At 36.6% G+C, this 26,199-nt stretch overlaps 1 protein-coding gene across 2 annotated transcripts in view; it reads left to right on the plus strand.

Annotated features, from left to right (window-relative positions):
- The window catches only part of antxr2a (ANTXR cell adhesion molecule 2a), an 80,043-nt gene that overhangs the window by 22,463 nt on the left and 31,381 nt on the right, over positions 1–26,199 (plus strand). Inside the window, exons 11-16 of one of the 2 annotated variants that reach the window (XM_041228377.1) lie at positions 4,000–4,078; positions 4,615–4,710; positions 12,677–12,721; positions 14,659–14,754; positions 17,582–17,749; positions 19,242–19,322. In XM_041228377.1, coding sequence (XP_041084311.1) covers positions 4,000–4,078; positions 4,615–4,710; positions 12,677–12,721; positions 14,659–14,754; positions 17,582–17,749; positions 19,242–19,322 — 565 coding nt within the window. The remainder of the gene's footprint in view (positions 1–3,999; positions 4,079–4,614; positions 4,711–12,676; positions 12,722–14,658; positions 14,755–17,581; positions 17,750–19,241; positions 19,323–26,199) is intronic. The other variant, XM_041228387.1, reaches the window with a different exon arrangement.

Genomic DNA, 26,199 nt, shown 5'->3' on the forward strand with positions numbered 1-26,199 from the left:
AGTAAATAAACAGTACATTAGTCATGCTTTCTTTATGCTAGTTTCAGTCCAAGGGTCACAGTCATTACACTGATTTCCAATGAGAAAATGGGCGCTTTTGTGTCTTTTCGTTCACATAAAGTCAGAAAAAAAACAACATATGAATCAAATTAACATGTATTTATACTAAAGTAATACAAAAATGACTACAAAAGATTTAAAAGTGAGTAGTTTTTCGAGATGTACGATTATACTGTAAATTTCCTCTGAACTTTAATGGCTCTGCCAAATAATTATTATATTTGAAACTATCCCAGCTGAAGATAGTCCTTGTGAGATCAGTGTTTATAACATCTCTTGATGTCTACTGTTCTTACAGAATGAAAGCGTTTTTAGCTATTATTTTATTGATATTTTGCTGTAATGTACTGCAGGGACATGTACAGTTCTTTATCTATCATTTGCTTTTATGATATTCTAATAAAGACCATTACCTTTCTTAAGAAGAAGGGATCGCAACACTACTTGCATACTGCTAAAGCTACACTTTAACTGTACAATCCCAAGATAAACGGATACCATTCTGCAATGGATTATCATCTGGCTGACATGCAGAAGCTGCTACCGTGTTTTTTCCGTGTCTGTATGAGATTTTTGGACTGTACTTTTACTTCCTTGTTATTTTAGTTCTGAAGACAAGCACCTCAAAGGTTGTTCAGTTCAACGATGAACTCAAAATGTAAAATCATCTAGGTGGCTGCTGTTTGAAGTGCTTGCTTAATTAACTTTTGGCTAGCAACCCATTAAGTAGTTGGTTAGCATGTGTGGAGAATAATTACATTTGGTACTGAGCTGTGGAGGATTTTAAAAGGATGTGCGACAGATGTGCTGAATGCTTTTTCTGCACTTGCCTTTTAAATAATTCACTGCCACACTGGTGATAGTCCAGACTACCAACCCACATGCCACCTGCATAACGTCTGAGCAAAACTTCTTTCACGTTCCATCTGTCCTCATATCTATGGCACCCTATAATAGGAAACACAAACCTTAAATTTGTTTTCTTTTTGAGATTTTCCATGTGTCCACCAAATCTGCGTTAGTATTTGCCTTGCATGGCATCATCTGTAGTGACAGATGGAAAATTAGCTTCCCTGTGCCCATTCCCACATTACGCTGGTTAGGAAGATGATGTGCATCAGTTATGTTCTGACTGCATACCTACAATTCAAAAGCACCTACATTCCCACGTATCTATTAGCTAACCTGTTCTGTTTAGGAATTTAGCTGCTAAAACACTTGCCATGGCTTGTAAGTGATTGTTCAAATGGCCAAATATGTATTTAGGATGTATTTAATCCAATTAATGAATTAATGGAATCATTAAATGAATATATATATATATATATATATATATATATATATATATATATATATATATGATATATTAATGATAATATATAATATATCTATAATATATATGATATATATATATATATATATAATATATTACCTATCTAAATAACCCTTGATAATGCTGTTTGTTGCAGTTTGCATCAATTAGTTATTAAACATTTCCTTGCTACATACATCACAAGTCTTTTTAAAGAGCACCAACATGAATTAGTAAGGAATGCAATTGCTAAACTACTGACACAGTAACAAGTAAACTGAAATCAAATATGTACACAGACTTCTATTGCATCAGGCACAGAATGGAGATCCCATTATTGACTTTCTGTCTATAAACACTAGTAGAGGAACGTCTACCTTTTGATATTACAGTGAAGGCACAGAACAGTGAATTTGTTTTTTTGTTTAGATGTTTTATGATGAATTGTCATTCATGTGCCATTCAGGTTTTGGGTCCGTCCATTTAAAAGCACATGTAGTTAGTAAATAAATAACCGTCCATTTAAAAAAAAAAAAATTATCAGGTCAGTAGACGAATGTTTCAGATTTCCAAAGGCACAAACATCTGTGTTGTGCAATAGTCCTTTATCTATCTAGGACACAAGTAAGCCTGTAGTTTACAGAGATTCTTTTGCTTTCCAAGTTGCCATGGCTGTTACAGTTATATAGGGAATGACCTTGGTAGGTTTGTAGTAACTTTATACCGCAGCATTTTATTTGACTCAACTTCAAAAGATGCATAGTGGACAGCGGCTTGACACCAAAAATCTATACTGTAGCGCCGTGTTTGGGACAAGAATGTTTGTTTCCACACAAGCTCAGTCCTCTTGCCACGGTGTGAATCCTGTGATCTTTAGTCTGTCCACCACAGTACTGTTAGCTGAAGATGTCAGTTAAAGTACCCTACTCTCTTATCCATTAATGAGGATCACTTACTTAGCTAGCAGCAAGTCTGTTTTAATTTCATGCTGCTATGTAATCTACTGCAAAATGGTGCCTATGAGTTCAGTATGGTAGGTTACAATATTTATACATACACACATATACAGCATTTGAGACCTGAAGCTGCACTGTACCATAGCCAATGTAATAGCCTTTCATGTTTTTTTTGTTTTTTTTATTTGATTCTAAAGGTTTAGGTCAAAGCTATAAATGATTTCCTTTGTAAGCCAGGAATTATAACCTACAAATTATACAGGGATATTTTAAACCCTGTGATGATGGAATGAATTACATGGTTTAAGTTTATGAGGGTGTGCTGGGAGCCATGCCGAACACCATGCAACCACAGTTTATTCTATAAGCAATTTAAAGAAACAGCAAACCCACAGTGTGTGTTATGTATAGTTATACTTATTTGAGCACTATATTTGTAGATATCAAGGCTGCATTAGGGGCAGTTCCATAATGGAGGATCCTAAAATGACATTAAAAAATGAATAAATTAACATCAGCTTGTGATTTCAGATTGAAGTATATAAGTTATACCACACAGTTTCTTTAGGGTCATTACAATACACTGTGTGAACAATACAGTGTGTAAATATATATACTTTTATGGTACAACAGAACATGGATTCAAGGATACATGCTAATGTGGTGTCTGAATGAGGTCAAATTGGCAAAAATAAACTGTGCAGACCTAGAAAAGGAATAACATTTACTGCACTGGTGAGCCTGTTTGTTCATTGAAAATATGTTTCCATATTTTTGAATAGGTGGTCAATATATTTTGATTGGGTTCAAGCATCTTAATCTTTCTGAATTTGTTTATTTGACCCAAGACTTGTTGGAGAAGATTACCTTGGTCTTTGTGTGTTACTGCAGCCAACCAACACACAACCTTGTTTATATACATATATATATATATATATATATATATATATATATATATATATATATATATATATATATATATGTTATATATATAGTTATGCTACTATAGCTGCTACTGGCGGGGCGTTATGATCACAGGTCTGGTTGCTGGGAGAAGCTGCATTAGAAGCAGAGGGTACTGAGCTTCCATCAGAGAAATTAATGAGTTATTGTTGAGGAGAATCCAGCAGGGAGGTTTCCTGATCTGAATTGGAGTTGGTTCTTGCTGAAAATTAAGTTTAAAATTTTGCGCAGAGAAGAGGTTGCAGCATATGCAAGAAAGCAAAACACTAGACAGAGAAAGAGTGTGAGATTGGGGTTTAAATAGGAGGTTAATGATGATAGGTGTTAATTAATTAAGCTGCCCAGCTACCACCCCTCGAATTTCGCAGTAAGGCTAACATTTAATTGAACAGCTTAAATAAAAACGTGTATTGATATATTGCCAATCATGGTAAATAAAAGCAATTGTAGTGTGTGTAGCTGAGGGAGCTGGCCTTTGTGGGTGAGTTATTCAGACTAAGGAGTTTGCACATTTCCAATTGCAAGTTTCTAAAAGGTTATTTAAAAAGTGTTGGTTTATTATGAAGTAGGAGACTTCACTGCCCTGGAAATTCATTATTCTATAGAACAGGAAACAAATATTCCTTTTTTAGATATGAAATCAACAATGTGTTGTGTTAGCAGGTGCAATTGCAATGTTTACTGTGTGATTACTTTGTTTTTTACCAGGACGATCGATGTGCTGGTTAGTTTAAACGATGGCCAGTCCTTCATATCAAGTGCTGTTACAGTCACTGCCTCATCTTGTGTAAGTGTGACAAATAATTTTTAGAAATTATTATTATTATTATTATTATTTTATTATTATTATTATTATTATTATTATTATTATTAATATTTGTGTTGTATTATTGTCATTATATTATTGTTGTTTTTGTTATTATTCTTATTGTTGTTTAGGCCTAGCGTAAACGTTGTGTATGGATGTCAAATTTGCTGCCATGAGCCATTTGTTTTTTATTTTGAAAGGAAAAAGAACTGATCTCACAACACAAATAATCACTTTCTGTTTAATCTGCCTGACGTTTGTATTTAAAATCAGTCATGTTATGCTGTTTTGGACACACATTCCCAAAGTGCAAACCAGATGTATCATTGTTGATTTTTTTTTCTTCTGATTGTAAGCATTATACACCCATACCTGCAATAGCTACATTATAGTTAAACTGGTAACATTAAAACAGGAATAGCAGCTAATGCATTGGAATTGATATGAATTTGCAGCCATTACCAAATGAAAATGCTTCCTGTTTTAACAGTCGTTTTTATGTCGTTTTGTTTTAGTCTGATGGTACAGCTGTCGCCATTGTCTTTCTGGTGTTACTCATCTTGCTTGCACTTGTACTAATGTGGTGGTTTTGGCCCTTGTGCTGTAAATTGGTAAGTGAAAAAGTAATACAATTTAAATAATTAAACAAGGTAACCCATGACTAAATGTTACAGAAATGGCCACTAGCCTATGCAGTTGGCTCAGTATAACAGCACATTACATTTATTCAGCCTTTTCATACACATGTATTATTCCATATTTAATAATCCCAATAACTAGGTGTGGTTGTACTACGCTAACCCATTTCTCATGTGTTGGACAGTTTAGGTGAAGCTGTAAGACTCAAATAAGGTGCATGCTTGATCTAGTTGGGTAAACGTTATTAAGTAATCTAGCTAAATAAAGTCATGCATAAAATGGCGAAGTTACTGGTTACAATAATGCAAGATCCGAGGGTGTTATTGCTGTGGTGTACAGAAATAAGATGCATATCTTTTTAAAATGACTTCCGGATGAGGTCAGTGAATGTAGATTGTTAAATGTGCAGTGGCAGCTTCCCTTAGGCTGAGCTATACTTTGTGGTTTGCATTTTTCAGCTGCAAGATGCGTATAAAAATCAGAGATCACTTAGAGGTAATTTTAGTCCAAGTAATATAAACAGAAAACTAGAAAAGGATAGGATTTCACTCCTGTTCATTTGCGGGTGTAAACATACTAGGTCTAAGCTAGTCACATCTGTATTTGTGCCACAGAATTCACAGCAAGTTGTTGCAGGTGATTTGGCCTCTCAACAGGGCTGTACTTGGTTAAAGTTGTATTAGTCACTACTTTTCTACACACAAATAGAAAGCTACATCAAGTTTACTTTGGTCGTACAAAAAATAACTATTCCCAATCTGCAGATGTAACTCCTGTCATGAACTGCAGGCAAACTGAAAAGTAAAGCAGCTTTCTGATTTAAGTAAAATGCACAAGCTTGTGGAAGCACATAGTAAGCAAACATTAGTACACAATTCAGCTTGCTTGAGTGTAATATTAGGTGAAGTCATAGCTGTAGAAGTCATGGCTGTCCAACAGTAGTTATTCAAAATATCACATTTGGAGAAGGGCATAACACAGGAAAACGTGGTCATTAATGTGTATTTTTTTCAGGTTTGTTCTATTGTACAAGACCTTGGAATAGTGTGTTATCTAATTTGTCAATAGTCGAACTATATCACATGAAGCCAGCAACCGGAACATGTAATTATGTAAAACAGAGCACATTTTGTACCACAGCTTGAGTAAATAAAGTTACTGAATTGCGACATCAATCGAGAAGCTCCTGCATGTGTTCAACAGGCTGTGTTGTGCTGATAGTTTGCTAACGACTCAGGTGACAGGGGGGCTGGAGTTATTCCAGTCAGTCAATCTCACACATGTCCTATTTAAGTATTCCTTCACATCCATGTGGCTACTCTGTTGACAGTTCTTACATGCATTTCTGCATATCACAATACATGGCTATGTCCCGCTGGCAACAGTCTTAGCGTTGACAAATCTCCATAGGAAAGTATGTGAAGACACCACCAAACATACCCTAGGGCCATGGGGCTGGATCAAAGTGCTTACATAATGTCCTATTGTTAAAATACAAGGCCATCACATGTCTCTTTCAAACTAGCATAATAAGAAGCCGTGTCTTTTAAATAGAGAATAAACATGTTTGGAAAGGTTTCTATGGTGTTCAACTAGAACACCATCACTGCATACAGAGGCACTGTTTCTGCAGTGGCTGGACTGCAAAGCCACTCTGGAAGGTTGGAAGGTTTTAAATAAGATCAATGAGTTCATTGTAAGCTATTTCAGCCCTCTGACAAATTTATTGAAGAAAATGCATTCTGCATTCCAGCTGTCAAAATGTAAAAATATGTTGAACTGCATTCAGTATCAGTTTGGTAGTTTTTAAATCTTTATTTCAAAAGTATTTAAATAACCATTAATAATGGTTGCTTTTAAAGAAATAAAGCACACCGCCTAATAATGTTGAAATTAGGGGTGCACCGATACATCGGTTGGTTATCGGATCGGCAACGATAAAGGGGGAAATAACATTAATGGCTACCGGCTATTTATAGCCAATAATGTTTACCAATATTTATGTGGTGACGTATAAACCGTGAGACAAGAATATATTCGCTTTGTGTGTGCATTCTCTGTCAGTTGTAAGCGTGTCTCAATTAAGGAGTATAGTTCTGAATTTATTTGAAACAGCAGTAAAGATTCATCCATGAACTCAATACGCGCTGTGCCCCTGAATACAAGGACTACTTAAAGGCTACGGAAAAGAAAGGGGGAGGAAAGAGCTGCGCCAAAGCAACTATCATTACATGAAGCATTAAACAATCACAGAAATCTGGAAGTGGGGATGCCAGGGTGTGGCAAAGTGCCCCGCCCCTGGGCTATTTGTTTGTGTTGTATTGTGTTGTTACGTGTAGTTTGTTAATGTTGGTGTATAGTCATTGGTACACGGGATATAAATGGGTCTGTGTAACACAAGTGTTTAAAATGTATATTTGTATTTGTATTTGGCACAAGGATTGCAGAGCACTTCACATGCAGGTGAAATGTAATAATATGCGAGCACAGGGAATTGCACTTTATTAATTCACGTGCAGTTGTACCGAGACTCCAATTGAATTATTGCTTAGCAATCGAGTCTCGGTACAGCTGCATAAAAGCAGAAGGTTTTTACTCACTCAGAGTTGTGTGTTCGGTGAGTGGAGAACAGGTGTAGAGAGGAGAGAATTAAAAGCCCAAGTAAAAGTAAATACGTGATTTCACTGTTGTTTGACACCGTGTTTGTCTGTTCGTCTGGTGTGTTAGTATCTGTTTCGTTTAGTGTTAATTTGTTTTGTTTGTCTGTTTAGTTTGGCCTCAAGTGCCGTGTCCTGTTTTGGTGTGCTGTTTTTGTTTAAATCTTTTGTTTATTATTATTTAATAAAACACTGAGCGTCCCTGTGCCTCAGTTTCACCTGCTACTTCCTGAGTCTGTTTCTGGTCAGACGTCACCACTGCAAGGCATCCTGGTCACACAGGGCTAAAGAAATTACAAACCGTTTAATTGTATTTATAGCTCTGGATGATCAACCGTTTTCCGTTGTATAAGATACTGGATCTCTCCATCTCATTGAATGCCTGGAGCCTCGTTACACGCTGCCCAGTAGAAAGTTTATGTCTGAGACTGCACTTCCTGAGCTCTATAGTGTTGTTTTAAAACAAATACAGACACTGGTTGAAGATTATGTATCATCATGTATCAGCACTGAGCTTTACGACGGATATTTGGAGCTCTGATGTGTCACCAATGTCAATGCTGAGTTTAACTGCACAATGGACTGCAAGCTCAGGAGATCAGCACTTCCCATACAGCTGAGGCTATTTCAGTAGCATTTGATAATATGTTTGCAGCATGGAAAATTCCAAGGAAAAAGTTCATGCCATTACCAGGGATAATGCAAGAAACATAGCACAGGCAATGCAAGAGTCCAGTTTACCAAGTTTATCTTGTGTAGCACATACATTCCAGCTTATTGTAAACGAAGGACTATTATCACAGCACAGCGTGTTCGACTTACTGACCATGTCACGAAAAATTGTTGGGCACTTCAAACATTCTCTGTTAGCGTATTCTGATTTTCAAAGGGTGCAGGCGTTGCTCGGAATGCCTTCAAATAGGTTACAGCAGAACGTACAGACAAGATGGAACAGCACTTACTACATGCTGCAAAGCCTTTGGAGCAGAAGCGTGCGCTTGGAGCATACGCTGCTCACCATAAAATCCCTGCAACTCTCACTGTACATCAGTGGGGAATGATGGAACAATAGTGATAGTTCTAGCACCATTTGAAGAACTAACTCATGAACTGAGTTCATGCTTGGCCTCTGCTTTTGATGTCATCCCTTCCATTGTAGCTTTAAAAAGGCTTTTCAGCAAAGTTTCAGATTCAGACCTGGAAACCTTAGAAACACCTGCTTTGAGAAAATTGAAACTGAACCTCTCTACTGCATTGCAACCCTGCTAGACCCAAGATACAAGGACAAGTACTTCACTGCTAATGACAAAAGGGCTACACAAATGCTGGTGACACACCTGGAAACCATGCAAGCCAAGGGAAATGAAACGGAACAGACCTCAACGGAGCCTGCTTCGAAGAAACCAAAGGAAGCAGATGAAGGCACAGCAAAACCCAGCCACAACCTGTGTTCGATGTACGATGAGATATTGGAAGAAAGTAGCCGTGGGGTAGTAACTGATACTGTCAGTAGTAGTGTTATGCTTCAGAAACAAAGCTACGTGAGCGAGCCCACACTTGAAAGACATGGAGATAAGGTAAAATACTGCAAGACCAACAAGGGTGGCTTTCCCATTCTAGCTGAATCTGCACGTAAGTTTCTGTTAAGAATGTTAAGAATGACCTTCCACTCACTAATTTACGCTAAATATATGAGTAAGCTATTGTATGAGGGAAGCAAAAATGTAAATCGGATATATATAGGCCTTTATGGGAGAGTGGCAAAAAGAAAGCCATTGTTGAAAAAAAACTCACATGTGGAAGACTCTGATATCAAGTGGAAGAAGATTCTATGGTCTGATGAGACCAAAATAGAGCTTTTTGGCCTCAACACTAAGCTCTATGTTTGGCGCAAGCCTAACACCGCACATCATCCTGAGAACATCATCCCTACCGTGGTGGTGGCAGCATCCTGCTATGGGGATGCTTCTCTGAGTCAGGGCCTGGAAAGCTTGTGAAGCTAGAGGGCAAAATGGATGCAGCAAAGTACAGAGAAATCCTGGAGGAAAACCTGCTGAAGTCTGCAAGAGACCTGGGACTTTGGAGAAGATTTATCTTCCAGCAGGACAATGACCCCAAACATACAGCCAAAGACACACTGGAGTGGCTTAAAAACAAAAAGGTCAATGTCTTGGAGTGGCCCAGTCAAAGCCCGGACCTCAATCCAATTGAGAATATGTGAAAAGAGTTGAAAATTGCTGTTCACCAAAGGTCCCCATCCAACTTGATGGAGCTTGAGCAATTTTGCAAAGAAGAATGGGCAAAAATTGCAGTGTCCAGATGTGCAAAGCTGGTAGAGACTTATCCAAATAGACTCATGGCTGTAATTGCTGTCAAAGGTGCCTCTACCAAATATTGACTCAAGGAGTTGAATACTTATGCAATCAATTATTTTCTGTTTTGTATTTGTAATTAATTTAGAACAATTTGTAGATTTTATTTTTCACTTTGACATTATGGACTTTTTTTGTGTTGATCAGTGGCAAAAACTCCTAATTAAATCAATTTTGATTCCATGTTGTAACACAATAAAATGTGGAAAAGTCCAAGGGGAGTGAATACTTTTGAGAGCCACTGTATCTATTATTGTTGTTGTTTTTGTGATGACAAAGTTTCTACTAGTATACACTGTTTTTATTTTATAATTGTAACACCTTAATCTAGATTTAAAGCCTAAAAGTGTGCACGTTTTATAAATGCAAACAAAAAACTTAATTTACTTGAGCATTTTGAAATGACTTGCACTATTACTTAATATTGTATCGGATCGGTATCGACCGATATGGTCGGGTCATCATCGGTTATCGTTATCGGCCCAGAAAATCCTTTTCGGTACACACCTAGTTAAAATATCTAGTTTTGCTTAAGAACTGCCCATCTAACTGTGATACATTTGCCTGAATTGTATCAAACTTTTGAAGCAAATGAGTAACTATCCATGTAGATTATACATACACACATAAAAAAGTTATTTGCATTTAATTTTATATGGAATTTGAGCACTAGCAGCAGTTAACCCGTTTGGTCTGTCTCTTTGGACTGTTAAGCCCAGACCATTTATTAATGGGTGGTTACAAGTTTCTTGAGGATTACTACCTTCATGCTATGCCATCACTGCACTGTACTGACAATTCATCTTTCGTTTATTTATGCTTTACTTCTGGTCTTATCAACATATTTAAATTATAATAATTAGTTACTGTACTAAAGAGATGCCAGTTATAATCTGTATTTGTATTTTTTATTTTTTTACACCTTCTTTCTATACTTCTTTATTGCTGTTTCTGATTATGTCATTATTAACCAGTGCTGCTAACTGATGTCCCTTCAATCAAGGGGACTGCTTATGAAAATACTTATAAAAAGGAATTTGTAAAGTGAGATGGTTCTAGAAATGGCTGCTTGGGGTGTGCAACTGTAACTTCTGCCCCATTGGCACAATGGCACCTGTAAGCGAGTAATTGGAAAATTCGTTTCAGAGGGGACAGAATTAACAGCTGCACATTCTTATTGGACAATTTTCAAACCATGTATTTGGGTAATTAAAGTTAGATTATTGAAATGAACAAGCTGGTTCTAGAGGACATGAACAGATGTTGGTCACCATGGCCTGTCCGTTTCATCATATTGCTTTAAGCCGATGTTACATGACATTCAAAACATAAAGACAACGTATGTAGAAGAATACACAACTAACTGGGAGATGATTTACTGCTTTGTAACAGATATTTTATAACACAATGCAGTTTGGTTTTCCTCTTAAATGAGCATTCTAAACTTGATTACTTGCAATGCTGAATGGTGGAGCACAGTAATCACTTGCTAAACATGTATTAACACAAGGAAGCTCACCAAGCATGAATAGATCAGAAGAGATCAGAAGATTTAGTAAACATAATTTTGAATCATAGGGATATAGCAGGACTATATATACAGAAAAAAAGTACTTAACGATGAGTGCTGATTTTAGAAAGGTTTTTTTTTTGTTGTTTTTTTTTCTGTACCAATTTTATTCCAGGTATTTTTGTGAAGTGGAGCAATGTCCACTTGTGGCCACACAGTTCAATTCATCCTTTGGCCGTATTAAAAACCAGTGCTATAAATATACAGCAGGATGTACGCAAACATGCATTCTCATTTGGCTATACCATGGTTCTATGTAACATAGGACCTTCAAAAAAAGGAATAGATTTAAGGATCACATGGGACTTACAAAGGAGCAATATAAGAATATGGGCTTTTGCCATTTAAATTTGTCATTTCTCTGCTCTTTAAACATGGGAGTTTAGAGGCTCAGGCTCATGTCATGTGGTTAAGTCTGTTATGAAATGAAAAACGCAATATATTTGTACAGCTTTTGGAGAGTCTGTTTTTACATCTGTCCGGCAGGTAGCTTAGAGATCAAGCAGAAAACATGTAATTTGGCTAATGCTTTTTTTATGTCCAGAAAACATGGTAATCCCCTTCTTAACTGGCTTAATAAAAAAAGGTAATCATTTACCATAAAGTATGTTAATGATTACACTCAGAAGAGACACACAATTATTATTGGACTTGCTGCTAAACATTGACTAAGTTAGAAATTGGATAATAATCTTGAATCAGTTGTTTACTGTAACTGAAATGGCCGGTGTTACCCCCATGCTTAAAGTATGCAGTACACTATGAGTTGCAAAAGCTTAGACATTCAACATCAAAGTCCAATAAAGCAAGTAACTGGAATGATTGGGCTAGAATGGGAAGAGAGAAGCAATATTATTGGTGGTACAAGTCCTTGTGGAGTTCTCTGGTTACCCAGCGCTGTTTCATACTTGTCAGTAAGAGGTCTACACTTTCTAAGCTCAGCACTGAGGGTCAGACACTTGTCTGTGAAACCAGGGCACGAAGAAAGCCCCGTGCTGTCTTTCTACTTCTGATTTAAACTAATTAACTCCTTTATGATTGGCAAGGACTGGAAATCACTGAACCTCGCCCAATTAATTAAGAGATAAATGAGCAGGAGCACTTCCACCAAAGAGTTGCTGTCAACAAGTTGATTTTTATGTTGCACTTCGGCCTTGGTGTTAATTTACATAAGGCCTTGTTAATCAATCAACAAGGGATTGCAGACGCCAGTTGTCAATTTGTGAACTAGCACTGCTAAGACCAATAAAGGGGGCACAGAATACATCACCTAGTACTGGGTTACACATATTTGTTACATGTCATCACTGATTTTACTTTTATTTTTCTTTTGTTTTAGGTTATTAAAGACCCTCCACGACCACCACCCCCAGCTCCAAAACCTGTAAGTGGACTGCCAGTCCTGCTAAAAGTTAACACTGAGGCTACAGTGATTATAGACACTACAGCTTTCATTTGGATCCAGATGTTCAGATTGTGTTCTTTTATACTGAGAATCTTTTCATATTTTTTTCCATAAGAATATGACATACTGTTCTTATTTTCTAATAGGTTGAACAAAACAGCTATTCATCTCCCTTTCAGCATTGCTATAGTTTGAGAAAAATCAAAGTTCAAACTGCCTTCTATGATGACATTTACATGGACAAGTCATGACAGTTTTCCTCACAATCTTTTTGCCGTACTTTTCAGGAAATGCGTTGCTATGCAAAAAAAAATTGGCCGTACCAGTACAGATTACTCAATTCATAGTAATTTAAAATGACTGTGTCTGCCTAGGAATTAGGAAAAGAACGACTCTGAATATCGTGAGGAGAGCTTCATGCGTTGCCATGAAGATTTAAAAAAAATTAACAAGAGAAAATAATTAACTTGTTGTTGCACACATTCTGAATTATCACACATTACTTGTTTGTGTCTCACTACCATTCCAGCACACACACTCACACACACACACACACACATACAGAAGGATATAAAATAAAACTTCTACTAAGTACAACTTTTACTACTTAAAAAATAAATATGCCTAACACCTAAAAGTTTTCTTTTTTAAATTAAACAGTCTATAAATGTATGTTAAAAAAGTGAGAACATGGGGGTTACATTACAATACAATAAAAAAAAATGGTATGATCCTTAGGCCTACATGAATGTAAGATTGAGAACATGGGGAATGGAAAAATACAAATAAGGTTCCTGAGCCGCTTCATATGCTGGGAGTTGTACAGGCAGAGTACCAAGCTGAGCATCATAATGTTCCTGCACATATCTGCCAGTCCCTATACCTGCCTCTGCTCCAAGAAGCCAGTGACTGCTGGGCTGCAGCTGTGGTAGAAGTGCCAGGCGCAGAATCCGCTTAACACACACACACACACATTATAATGAAACATGGATGTCCTATAGTATTATAAACATTCAAACTAATTCAAACATTCTTTTGCTGTTTCACAATGTATTCGTGTGCAACGTCACACTGTCACACAGATTTTCACATGCATGCAAACCCAGTCTGTGTCTATATTTTGTTGACTTTTTTTGGATGTGGATCACAATTTTGACTGAAATATAGTGCCCTATAAACCCTTTTTGTAGAATACTTTTATATACTCTTTCCTTGGATCTGTTCTAGACGTGTTAAAGAAGCCAACAGTTTTATGAATGCCAAACTTTCTTTTTACACATAAAGTGGAGAGTAAACATATGTTAAGAAATGCATCAGCTCTGGACATTATATTATGGAACAAGTGATCAAAGTAACTGCCAGGTAAATGTGGCTCAGGAAATGTGGTGTGAAGCTCTTGAATATTACAGAATATCTTTAGCCACAATTGCAGTGTAGACTGCATCCAAAGTAACTTGGCTTGAGTCATTACTTTGATAACATGAAGACATCAATAAAGAGTTTTTGTCAAATATTTTACTAAGTAAATCTATAGGTGACTCTGTATACCTGTAAAGATCCATCTAGTATCTTTAGGTTTATATTAGAATCAGTAGAATATGTTGCAGTTGTATGTTCATTTGTAAAATGGGTTACTATTGGTATCCACAGTACCCGTGGTATGAAAAATACTACCATCATATTTGAAATATAACATGTTCCATTTATGTGTTCTGCACAAAATATTTAGGTTGCGCATTATATAGCAAATGCGTAGTGTACTCGAGTAATAGTGTGATACTAGTTTATTTCTTAATTTATATATATATATATAGCATATTAGAGGAGCATGACACATACATGATGCAACCCAAGGCAGCCCAGTCATTCATGTTATACACAGCATACATTTCTGTATTTCTATTAATATCTTTCAGAAACCAGAAGAGGACCCACTGCCAAACAAGAAATGGCCAACTGTAGATGCCTCTTACTATGGAGGTAGAGGTGCTGGTGGGATAAAACGCATGGAGGTATTTAGCCTTATGTTTGCATTTAACATTTTTTGTGATAAGTTTTAGCTGGTAACCCTAGTAATATAAGCAACTTTATATTTTCAGTGTTTAGGAACTCTGGGAGTAATATAACAATACCTTTAAAATTGACTTGAGATGGTGGCCATATTATGCTCATTTGACTTTTTAGGTGGATGATAACTGGCTTTGAGGCGTTGATATATTTTTCTTTATACTTGGTACACAACTGTACAGCTATGGCCAAAGGTTTTGCATCACCCTATAGAATTAACACATTTTGCTTCATAAAGTCGAATGAAACCTTCTAAATAATGTTCCGTTAACTTATTGCATTACAGCTGCTTTGTAGTTTTCCATATACTTAACGAAAAACTCACAAACTAAATAATTTAACATTTTGAAATCTAATATGAAATACTGTAGTACTATTATGGCTTCCGGTAGATATAATTTTGTAGTTTTTTTTGATTATATATACTTTTTTTTTTTTTTTAATTGTCTCAGTTCTAAAATTTTAGACGATGCAAATCTTTTGACCAGTATGGTAAGTTTGATGATGAAATACAACAGCTGCTGTTGTCACACTGTCAAAGCCTCACATCTCAGTCCATTTGAGACAGTGATGTCATACTTGCAGGGTCATATAAACATACATATGTTTACAGAAAAGCACTACAGATGTAATCATAGTACACCCGTTTGTATTAACCTCACTGAATAGACCCGGTTGTCTTCACATTTGGTAAACAGCTGTACTTTGTCATTCATTCAGTTAGAGACAACATTCCCCCTTACAGTATCTTCCCAACATTATGTTTGTATTTTTCACTCAAAAAGAAAACACAAACATTTCTAGTAGCATGAATGGGTACATCAAGGAGTATACAATTGAAGTAACATGTGCAGGAGTCTGTAGTGCTTCATTCCAGTGTGAAACTAACCTTGCCAGTTTTTTGGTTAGAACAGGATGTAGTACATTACACATGGAAAATGTTATCTGTATTGTTACTATAACAATTTTGCTGGCGAATATGATCTATTAATTCATGACATTTCTAAAATAGCAGAAATCCATTGTAGGAACAGCATTTGTTAGCCCAGATAGCTAGACAATGACAATGTTGCATACGGTAAACAAACCAAAGCATATTAAGTGACTACACAATGTGGATTATGTAGAAAATCAAGATATACTGCTATTTTATTAAATTAAATGTATTGGGGTGGTTTAACCTGGAGCTATGTCGTTGCTTGAGATGCAGTCTGTCAATCTGGTCTTAATTTCTGTTGATGTAATTGCAAATGTAATGCTTATTAAGACACAAGACAGAGCGCATCTAGGACATTAAGTACATTTGTATTTATTTACTGTAAAATTAGACTAATGTAGACCAGGGACACAAGTGTGGATCTAGCAGTCCAGCCCAAACTGTGACCTTGTACCAACCAGGTCCTTAATAATACATTAAACATCTTTATTCAATATTATTATTGTAATAAGGCTATGGACTGTTCAATTCAATAATTGAAACAAAGTCCTAGACTGGGATGGATTGAAACAGCTACACTTGAGTAACACTGGTATAACAACTGTTTTAAAGACTGATGATAAAACACTCCTTGGACATTTTCTAAACAGATGATATTGGCCCATTTTGTGCAATCCAGAAACTCTGCTGTTTATTTTCTGGTACTTACACTTTAAAAGTTTCCGAACTGCCAATGTGGTAATTTAAGATGAAAGGGATGGGGTGATGTCATGGTTGGAGCCATAAAAGAGTTTCAGTGTCCTGGCAAAGTTCAGCTGGGTAAAGTGACACTGTTTTTAACTGTGACATGACAGGCAGAGTTATCTTGTCTTCAATGGAGACTGAATGATTTAAATCACAATGCATATGAAAGATTGAGTTCTGCTGCCACATTAATTAATTCATCTTAGAAGTCTGATCATGTCACTCATTTGTCCAGACTCTAAAGAGAATCAAGTTTAAAGTGTGGTATGGACTGTCTGTTTTTTGACTTGAAACTAGTGGCGTCGCTAGGATTTTGAGGCTAGGGGGGCTAATACCCCACAACATTCCCACGATCTTGGGAATGGAAAAGAGCTTAATTTTAAGCTGCTATGGAGAGGCACTTTGCATTTGTATCTTATTCTCCCAGACAGCGAAACACAAATGAAGAGTTTCTCTCTGTAGGTTGTGACACTTATACGTATAGAATTGAAAGCCCCTGGTGAGATACAGCATATTACAACATACCCAAAGATCCCTTTGCCATCTGTGCCTGATCTAAAGATTCCTGACCTCCAATCTGACAATGCCTTTAATATTCCTGTTTTTTCTATTTAGATAAATAAGGTGATACTCTTACCAAGGGATCTCTTTTTCATAGAACTTTTTTTCTTTCTATATGTGCTTCCCTAAGCATTGTTTGTTTAATGGAGTGGAGTTAGTAAAGTAAAACTGAAATGATAACGACTGTATCCTGTGCATAGAGAATCAGTAAAGCTACCTTTTTAAGACAATGTAGAATAATTGAATAATGTGTTATACATTTTAGTAAACAATAATAAGGTAAGAATGTTAGCAGACATATGACAAAGGAGGAAAGCTGGTAATTAAGCTTTTACTATATGTTTTAAACAATGTCAATCCCTTCAGCTTTCTTTCTTTTTCTGTATTTACCACTGAAATCCTAGTCATCGATGAAAAAAAATATGTTTGCCTTTTCATAGAGTATACTGTTATGCATTAATTGAGAACTAATTCATGAATTCCTATTGAAGTGAAACTGAATTTATATAAAATAAATATTAATGTTGCAGGTTCGCTGGGGAGAAAAAGGATCGACTGAAGAAGGTGCCAGATTGGAGAAAGCTAAAAATGCTATAGTGTGTGAGCCAGAGAACACTGAAGAGCCAATGCTAAGGAAGCCTGCCAGACCTCTCCCAACACCCCAAACTCCTGAATCAAAATGGTACACCCCAATCAAGGTGAGTGTCTGCTCGTATGTTAAATCATCACTTTTTTGTTTTAAGAAAATAGTATAATATTAGTGTCCATGTACCTGAGATTTATTTAGTCAATTTTCATTTTCATTGGAAAGAGATAAAAGGTGGCTGACTTTGGTGGCTTATTGTGATGGAATTCCCAGAGGTGCCTCAGGTAACATCAACCATACTGATATTTGGAATACAGCATGGTACAAAAAATATATGGTTTGATCAATGTTATGAATTGGGTTTCTCTGTGACGGAATACAGGAGATGAGACATGTGCTCTGCTTGGTTTATTTCAAATGTAACGCTTTCAGGACCCAACGTTTTTCAGAGAGATCCTCCCCCAGGACCAGGTGTTTTTTGGCTGTAGTTGACTCTCTTCCTATAAAGATTCACAAAAAAATGTATTTTTTACAGTAGTATCTTTCAAATGGTGTCTGTTTTTTCAGAACACTGGGGAACATTTTAAAGTACTTCAGAAACCATATAAACTTTTCACTTTTTTTTTCAATACAATATTTCATTTTTTGTTTGATTTTGTTTTTGTTTTTTTTCTTAGAGATACATGTATAAAAATGTGTTCTTCTATGACCCGAGGGACCTTACAATACTTCCTGAAAGTTTTTTTGAACAATATTGATGTTTGGGAAGATTACAAGACATTGTTTCACCTGAGTGATTGCAATGACATAATACACGTTTATTCTCATGGTTTTTATAAGCAGTAACGGACACTACTTTCGATTTATTTTCTCAAAAGAAATATGTATAAATAAAATAATAGTTACTCATTTCATTATTATCTGTAATAAGGAAGAAAAAAAACTACCTGATACATTTAGTTCATTAAATAGTATAAGCTTATATCCACTCGTTTCTTGATATTTATAAATGTTGTAAAAACATATATATTATAACACGAGACAGAATAAATGTTCTAATATAATAATAATAAGTCAAATACATCAGATTTACAGTGCTTCCCCTTTTTTATTGGCTGTAAATAACTTTCTATGATTATTTTGTTTCTGCTTCTGTCTCTTCCTGGCTGCTATAAACTGTCTCCGCACTTTAGACACTAAATGCCCCTTTCTGTGACGTCACATGAAAAGAAAAAAAACTACCAGGAAGTGAACGTCAGTCCCTCCCATATCTATTGATCTGTGTTTCAAGCCTGTACTGCAAAGTACGGTGGCCCTGTAAGTCATCAAAACAAAATACTTTTTTTTTTTTTTTTTTTTATCACAGTCCTAGAAGCCCACTTTAGCATGATCGTATTAACACGATCCCGGTCCTTAAAGGGTTAATGATGCATCGTGCGATGAATATCATTCTTTTTTCAACTGTATAAAACAATTTCTACTGATTATTATATTTACTTATATTGTTTACATAAGAAACAATCAATATAATTACATTTGCAGGTTGTGACTTAAATCGTGCTTCATTTAACTACCCTAACTAACAGCAGTTTCTTATCCTTCAGGGTCGTCTGGATGCTCTGTGGGCCTTGTTGCGGAGGCAGTATGACAGAGTGTCCTTAATGCGCCCACAGACGGGTGATAAGGTATGGTCCAAGTGAGGTTTGAGGCATAACACAAAACAAGAGCAGAGCAGAGTTAACAGCTAACCACACATTTATAAGAACACAGCTCTGCTATGACAAGGTTTCTGAGGTAGCTTGCGGTTTTAAAACCATTTCCTGTGTACAGGCTTCTACTCTGCAGTTGCAAAGCAACAATGTAGGTCTCATCATATTAGAGCTATCCAAATAACAGGTATATTAATAAAAACAAAAATAATCGTACTGTACTGTATGTTGTGGCACAAACTGGTGATGTGAAGGGGTCTTTATCATGTAAATGCAAAATAAAATGCGACAGGTGTAATCGTAATAACAAATTCTGCTTATTTTGCTAAAGATTCTTTAATTTAAATGCATTGCATGTACTAGTTAAGTAAGATAGTCAAGAGCTGTTATTGAATAGGCTAGTGACCTTTTTTTTATTTTTTTCGTACCATTTACTGTTCATGCACTACAGTGCCAGTATTTTTACATTACACGTCAATGTAATGTCTATAGTTAGGGCTTGAAGATTTCACGTTTTATTTATGATCACATGACATCCCTTTAAACTTGCTTTGAGCCGATTCTGTTTCCTAATTAAACTCAGAAAAAGCTAGTTCATTACACAACAGTGTCACTTGTTTTTACCTTCATATCTTCACTGAGTCTGATTCTGTTTCTCCTTATTTTTATTTCAAACAGACATGACCAATTACATCATGCTGACTGCATTTCATTTGCCTCGTTTATCTTAGTGTTTTCACTGATTTAACATAGTTGTCCTAATAGATTTTATTTTCAGCATAAAATATCCAGTATGGTGTACATATGCTAACTTACCCATAAATTGACATAATTTGTAACTGAACAATAAACAAACTATTTATTTGTATTTTTTTGTCTGGACTTTTCATGAGCAGCCCAGTTTAACATGTGTTGTGTACAGTTAAAGTACTGTATACGTTTGCCTGCTTGAGGTGATCAGCCAAGCAGCTTTTCTTTTCTTTTTCATGTATCAGGCTTCCAGGAAATGCAGTCCTACATCAAGCTAATTATATTACCCAATAAGGCCATGTGATTTTTGGCTGGCGACTATTGCAGCGGCATGTGACAGCCATGACCAATTATGGTGCTGGAAATCTGGGTGTTCTCAAGGGAGTCTGGCCAAGGTTATTAAAGCTGTAGCTCCCTTCACTTTACTGTAGACTTGTGTGTGGAGGATTTTTATTAATGTCAGTCCAAAAATGCAGTGTTTACAGATTCAAGACAAGGATCTGTATTTTGGTTATTTATAAATCATTGCTGTAAGACAGATCTATATCAATTTGCATTGCAGCCAATATCAATTACAAAATCTGATAGCAGGGATGTTATAGGAGGCAGGACATCCTTTTAAAATTAAAATAAATAAATAAATAAAAAGCACAAATAAACTATGCACGCATGCAGAAAGTCACATGTTAACAGTTAAAAGTTGTGTGCCGTACAATCATGAAGATTCATTAAGAATCCAAAATATGGCAGTGGGAACAGCATTAAGGCTTTCCTATCCAGTTTGCTGCGTAATTAAAATACCAACAGTTTGACGGAAAAACAGTCACGCTTGTAAGTTTTAGAAATGGAAACATGAAGTAGGGTCTTTGAAAGCATGGAGCCGGTGCTTATACAGGGGGAAGTGTTGAATTGTTTTGGTTGGTTTTCATCTTTTTTCCAAAACACTGGCTTATGCTGTCTTGCAGTACTGGAGCACAAGGGCAGGAAATAGCTCTGAGATATAAATGGTTGCAAGAGGTGAACAACAAAAACATAAAAGGAATCAAGAAGGTGGTAGTCAGTTTTAATCACTTAATTATTCTTCAGATCTATTTTAATTGGAGTCGGTATACAAAAGTCTTGTATTGGACTGAATTTCAGGTGAGTCCATAAAATAAACTGGTGTGAATTTCTCAAGGCCCTAGGTGTTACCAGTACCAGTGGTGTTTTAAGTCAACCACTGTGCAGCACTAAGTACAGTATGGCTGTAAGGAAGTACTATATTGCGATACCCAAGCTCATGCTGTTCGTAGCCTCAGCTGTTATGAGGGAGATGAAACATATACTATCTACTGTATGTGAGATTATTTTAAAAACAAACACTGATGAACAGCAAAATCCCCACCAAGGGAATATCAATTGTGTCATTATATTGAGTACCAGTACTAGGATTTTGTTTGGGTAAGTGGCTTGTGAAAGAGAGGATAACGAGACTACCGCTTTAGTTTAACAAAAGTTCACCATGACATAGTACCATTCTGTAGTATTATACTTAATATAGTTGTATTGTGACCTTTCACCTTTTCTGGAGTTGGGAAACGTATGAGTGCATGTTATCAGGAGACAGGAGACCAGGGACCACTGTCAGGCTGGCTGGCTTTTCAGTCAGGGAAATGCTTTCCAGGACCCCAAAATGCCAGGGTACCTCATTTACGAGAGAACTCAATCGCAGACTTTCATGTTCTTTTATCAAGTAAATGAAGTTCAGGCATGAATTATCAAAGCTGGAAGAGTCTCTTGCAATGCCAGCAGCTAATGCAGGGTGGCCCAGTTTGAGAGCCACACACAGTCGAGCACAGAGGCTTTGATGGCGGACAGGAACCCCCGAGAGTCATGAATTTTTCAGTGTGGAATCTGTGAGGTTGCAAGAGCTCGTACAGGTGTAAAGAAGCAGGTTGTCGGAGACATCTGTTCTGAGTAGAGACCCAGGGTCCCCACCAGCCCGCAGCGAGGCTGCTGGATTGTCAACAGATGTAGTTTAGAGTGGCGGAACAGTTTTGGTCTCGCATTTGCAGCCTGAGGGGCTTCAACACCAAAGGTAGAGTGGGGGTGGACACAGCTGCACTCCCGAACTTGCCTGAGGCACAAATAAAGAGATCTAATGTAGTTTGACTGTGTTGTTGGGAGAGAGTCGGGAATGGGAGAGCCACTTCAGAGACAACTTAACACGGCAACATCTGCCGCCAAGTTTCCAGGGAGCGGCTGGGGACAGCAGTAGAGAAGGTGGTCGCTAAGGAAGCAGCCCCTATTAAGTCTCAAACTATTTTGAATAGCTTCTTATCAGAACCTGCTGGTATACTCAGCAGGATTCTGTATTGTTTTACAAAGCAGCAGCATGCACAGTGTACTAACAAGGTAGTTTATGAATGATGCATTACCATACATTAACCCGCAGTGACTCCACACTCAAACAAAAGGCGAGAGCAAGTATTTAAAAAGTGGGTTTGTGTATCAGCAATATAAATCTTAACACTGAGGTTTGCACACACAAAAAAAAAAAAAAAACTCATGCTACTTGTGTCCCTTTGCCTTGAACCAGTAGAATTAACAATATAGCTATTCATGCATCAAGTTTAAGCTATGTGATGCCTAGTTCCTCTGAGAAATGGTCCTGCTTGGTTGTATTTTAATTCTGTATGCTTTGAGGGTGCCTTTGGCTGCTTGACATTGTGTGTTACATTATTTTGAGTAACTTATTTTAAAGTAGAGATTATAACTGTGTGTCATCGCCACACCAGAATGCTACATGTTTGCTTTTCAGAGGACTTTAGGCTTCTAGAGTGTATTAAATCAGAGCTCAGATTAGAAGCACAAAGAACAGCACCTTCTCGAGATGGATTAAAATTTCCATTCAAGTCTGTTCTTTGCAGCTAAATCACTCTTTAGCATCTAGGGATCTAAATGTTTGTTTTCTCGGTTGCATTAATCAGCCTCTGTGCACTCCATCCTCTTAATAAGGCTTACTGGAAAGCGCTGGTGCAATCTGCACAGGACTGTCAAATGCAACAAAATATAGATTTATGAAAAGTGTACACATTTTGTTCTAATATATTTGTTTTTGTTGGAATTACTATTATTATTTGCCAGAAAATGTCAATGTTTAATTAAAGACTTGTTGTTGACTTGTTAATAACAATAACTAGAATAACTACAATTACAAATGTTAGAAGCCAGAAGATGTAATATGAACAAAAGGAAGCATGTCATTTAATAACATTCATTTAGACAATGCATTTACAAAACTAATTATTTTGTGAAAGTAATGAATGCTTGCCTGTCTCAGGTCACACAAAATGTCTTAAATCCTTTGCAAATTTCAATGCCTGTGTCTGTCGTCAGCTCCCTAGCAACAAGCCTCCTATGTTGGGAATGGATTCTTTCAGTGAAGCGGGTTTGTGCATTTGAGAAAGGAGAGGAAGACTCGAGAAATTAATTATTGGAGACGAGTTGATGAGAAGCAATTACCCTTAGCAGTACGAATTAAAAAATGGTGTGCTGCTTTTTGTACGAAAAATGAGCAAAAGCGGGATGTGTATAGAATTTATATTGGACCCTGATGCTCCTGATAAAATGAGGGAATGTTTGTACAGTATTTGTTAGCCTGTTTGTTTTTCTATGGGTGTGTCGATATATCGCGGCCCTCTGTGTAACGGATATATATATTGGACCCCGACACTCGCGATATGTCGAGTGGGTGGTGTATTTTTATTTTTAATGAAATCGTTGTAACTCTTGCTCAGATCTAACATCGTTATGACTCCTGAATATATTAAATCCTATTAAAATCACCCTTATTATAACATGTAGACTGCTTGACAAAACATAGACTACCCACTGGTTATTAATTTGAAGGCAACAATAGATGCAGAAAGAAAAACAGAATTTTTAGGTGGTTTTATCTTATTTTTTAAATGTATTAAAACATCAATGCTTTTTGCACAACTTTGAAAGTACAGTACCATGTAGATTCATCCTATGTCCGTAAACATACAATACATGAATAGGGACAGAACCCGTTATCCTGTAAAAGAACAGGGTACAGCTGAGACCAGCAGTGTTGTTCTGCGCCTCCTGGTTTGGGTTACTTTCGTTAGCCTGAGAACCTCATTAGTACTGTGTATGAATGGGCTTGTTAGCCTTAACAAGCAGTAAGAAGAAAGCTGACAGCTTAATTCAGCTTCTGCTCTCCAGAAGAGACATGACAGTCATTGGCGTGCAGATTTATGAAATGGCCCTCCGCTCTTAACCAGATTAGTTCCTTTTACATTAACTGCTGAAAGTAGGGCAGATGTCCTGGCGGCTGGTTGTAAATTCGATAACGTTTGTTGTGTTAATCTGTAAGGCTCCTGAAATAGCAAAGGCTGCTGATAACAGGATTAAGTTAAGGGACCCTCTGAGCTTTCACTTCCACGGACAGAGGTTGTGGGGGGCAGTAGAACAGGGAGTGGGGGAGGGATTTGACTTCTGTCACCAATCTTAATTGATTGTCAAGAGGTGTTTCTGTGGGTTATTAATTATGCAGACCACTATTTTTTTCTTTCAGTGGTTTTGCAATTGTTCCTCTAGATTTTCATCTTCTATGTAGGTCTGTAATACATACCGTATTGGTTCATTTAATTCTTAAAATGAGGCATTGCTTAATGTAAAGACAAATGAGATACGGGATATAATTAATGTACTGTAATACAGCAATCTAATCCTTTTGTAAATGTAAAACAAACAAACAATTAACAACATAACCATTAATTTTTAGGAGATTAATGCTAATAATAAATATATAAAAAGCAGATCTACAATATTTAATGATATGCAAATATTTTGTATGGATGTTTACTTAGTATGTGTTCCTGTTAGAAAAGAGTGATTTACTACCAAGTACACTAAACTGTCTTTATAAATTGTGGCAGGGCAGAAGCCCTGCTGCTGTAAATAGTTTGTGTTTGTGGGAATGTAAGGCTTGCAGGGGTGGGGTTAAATCTGTCCCTGCCAGCAATCACAAGTGTGGCCATTCCCCAGTTAGGTAATTGGTGCTAATTGGGGAGTGGCCACATGTATAAAAGGAACTAGAAAGCCTTTGTTTGTTGGAGTTTGGGTGGATGTTTGTGCTGTGATTTTTTTGTACTGGTTTTCAACGTAGTAGTGAAAGGTAATGTCCAGCCTACACATAGTTATTATTTTGTTTAAACCTTTTCTTTTGACCCTCGTGCCGTTTTTATTTTGTTCCTGTTTTTGTGTTTGTCATTGTTAAACAAATGTGTGCATACATGCTTATACTGCAGCTTTCTGTCTCTGGGTCTCTTTCCTGCCGGTAACAGCTTGGGCCATGACGCTACCCTGTCACACAGCCCAATGTTATAGCCACTTTGACAGTCCCTCTCAAACTGAATAATAGGCAGATTTCCTTCTGTTACGACATCTTTGCCCATCGGGTTGTACAACAGAAATGAAATTCCAGTTATATAAACTTGTACCTTATCAAATATGTTTTCACACTCAGGATGCATACACTGGTGGAGCCTGTATGTACACAATAGGTATATATGGACAGTAGAGAACCGATCAACACATTATTATAAGTAAGTACCACAAATTCTTCAATTGATCAGAATCTGGGATTTTTTTTTCAGTCTTGCAGATGTGCTGCTTTTTAAATGTTCCCCACAGACTTCTGATTAGTCTGACAAGATATTACCTGCAGCCTTACCAGACACTTTGCATTGCAGTATTTATATTCTGTGACCCGTTTGATGCAATTTATGTTGATGTTCAGATGTGTGCTTTTCACTGGATTTGCTAATGCAATGACTGCGCCACTGCGCTTTTAGATTCTTCATCATGTATTAAAATCAAAATAATGCAGGATGATTGCTGTATTTTTTGTTTAATTCAATTACATGGAATTATTGTAAATGTCAACTTTTGAGGGTATTGTCAAGTTCATTTTTAGCCCAGAACATAAATTTCCTAACTCAATTAAAGATGGAATAATACATTTTGGTGATACTGTCCATCACTGGATCTATTTGATTTCAATGTAAAAGAAGGGAGAAATTGTAATAATAGT

This window comes from Polyodon spathula, chromosome 2 (assembly GCF_017654505.1).
Source record: "Polyodon spathula isolate WHYD16114869_AA chromosome 2, ASM1765450v1, whole genome shotgun sequence".
Taxonomy (NCBI): Eukaryota; Metazoa; Chordata; class Actinopteri; order Acipenseriformes; family Polyodontidae; genus Polyodon; species Polyodon spathula.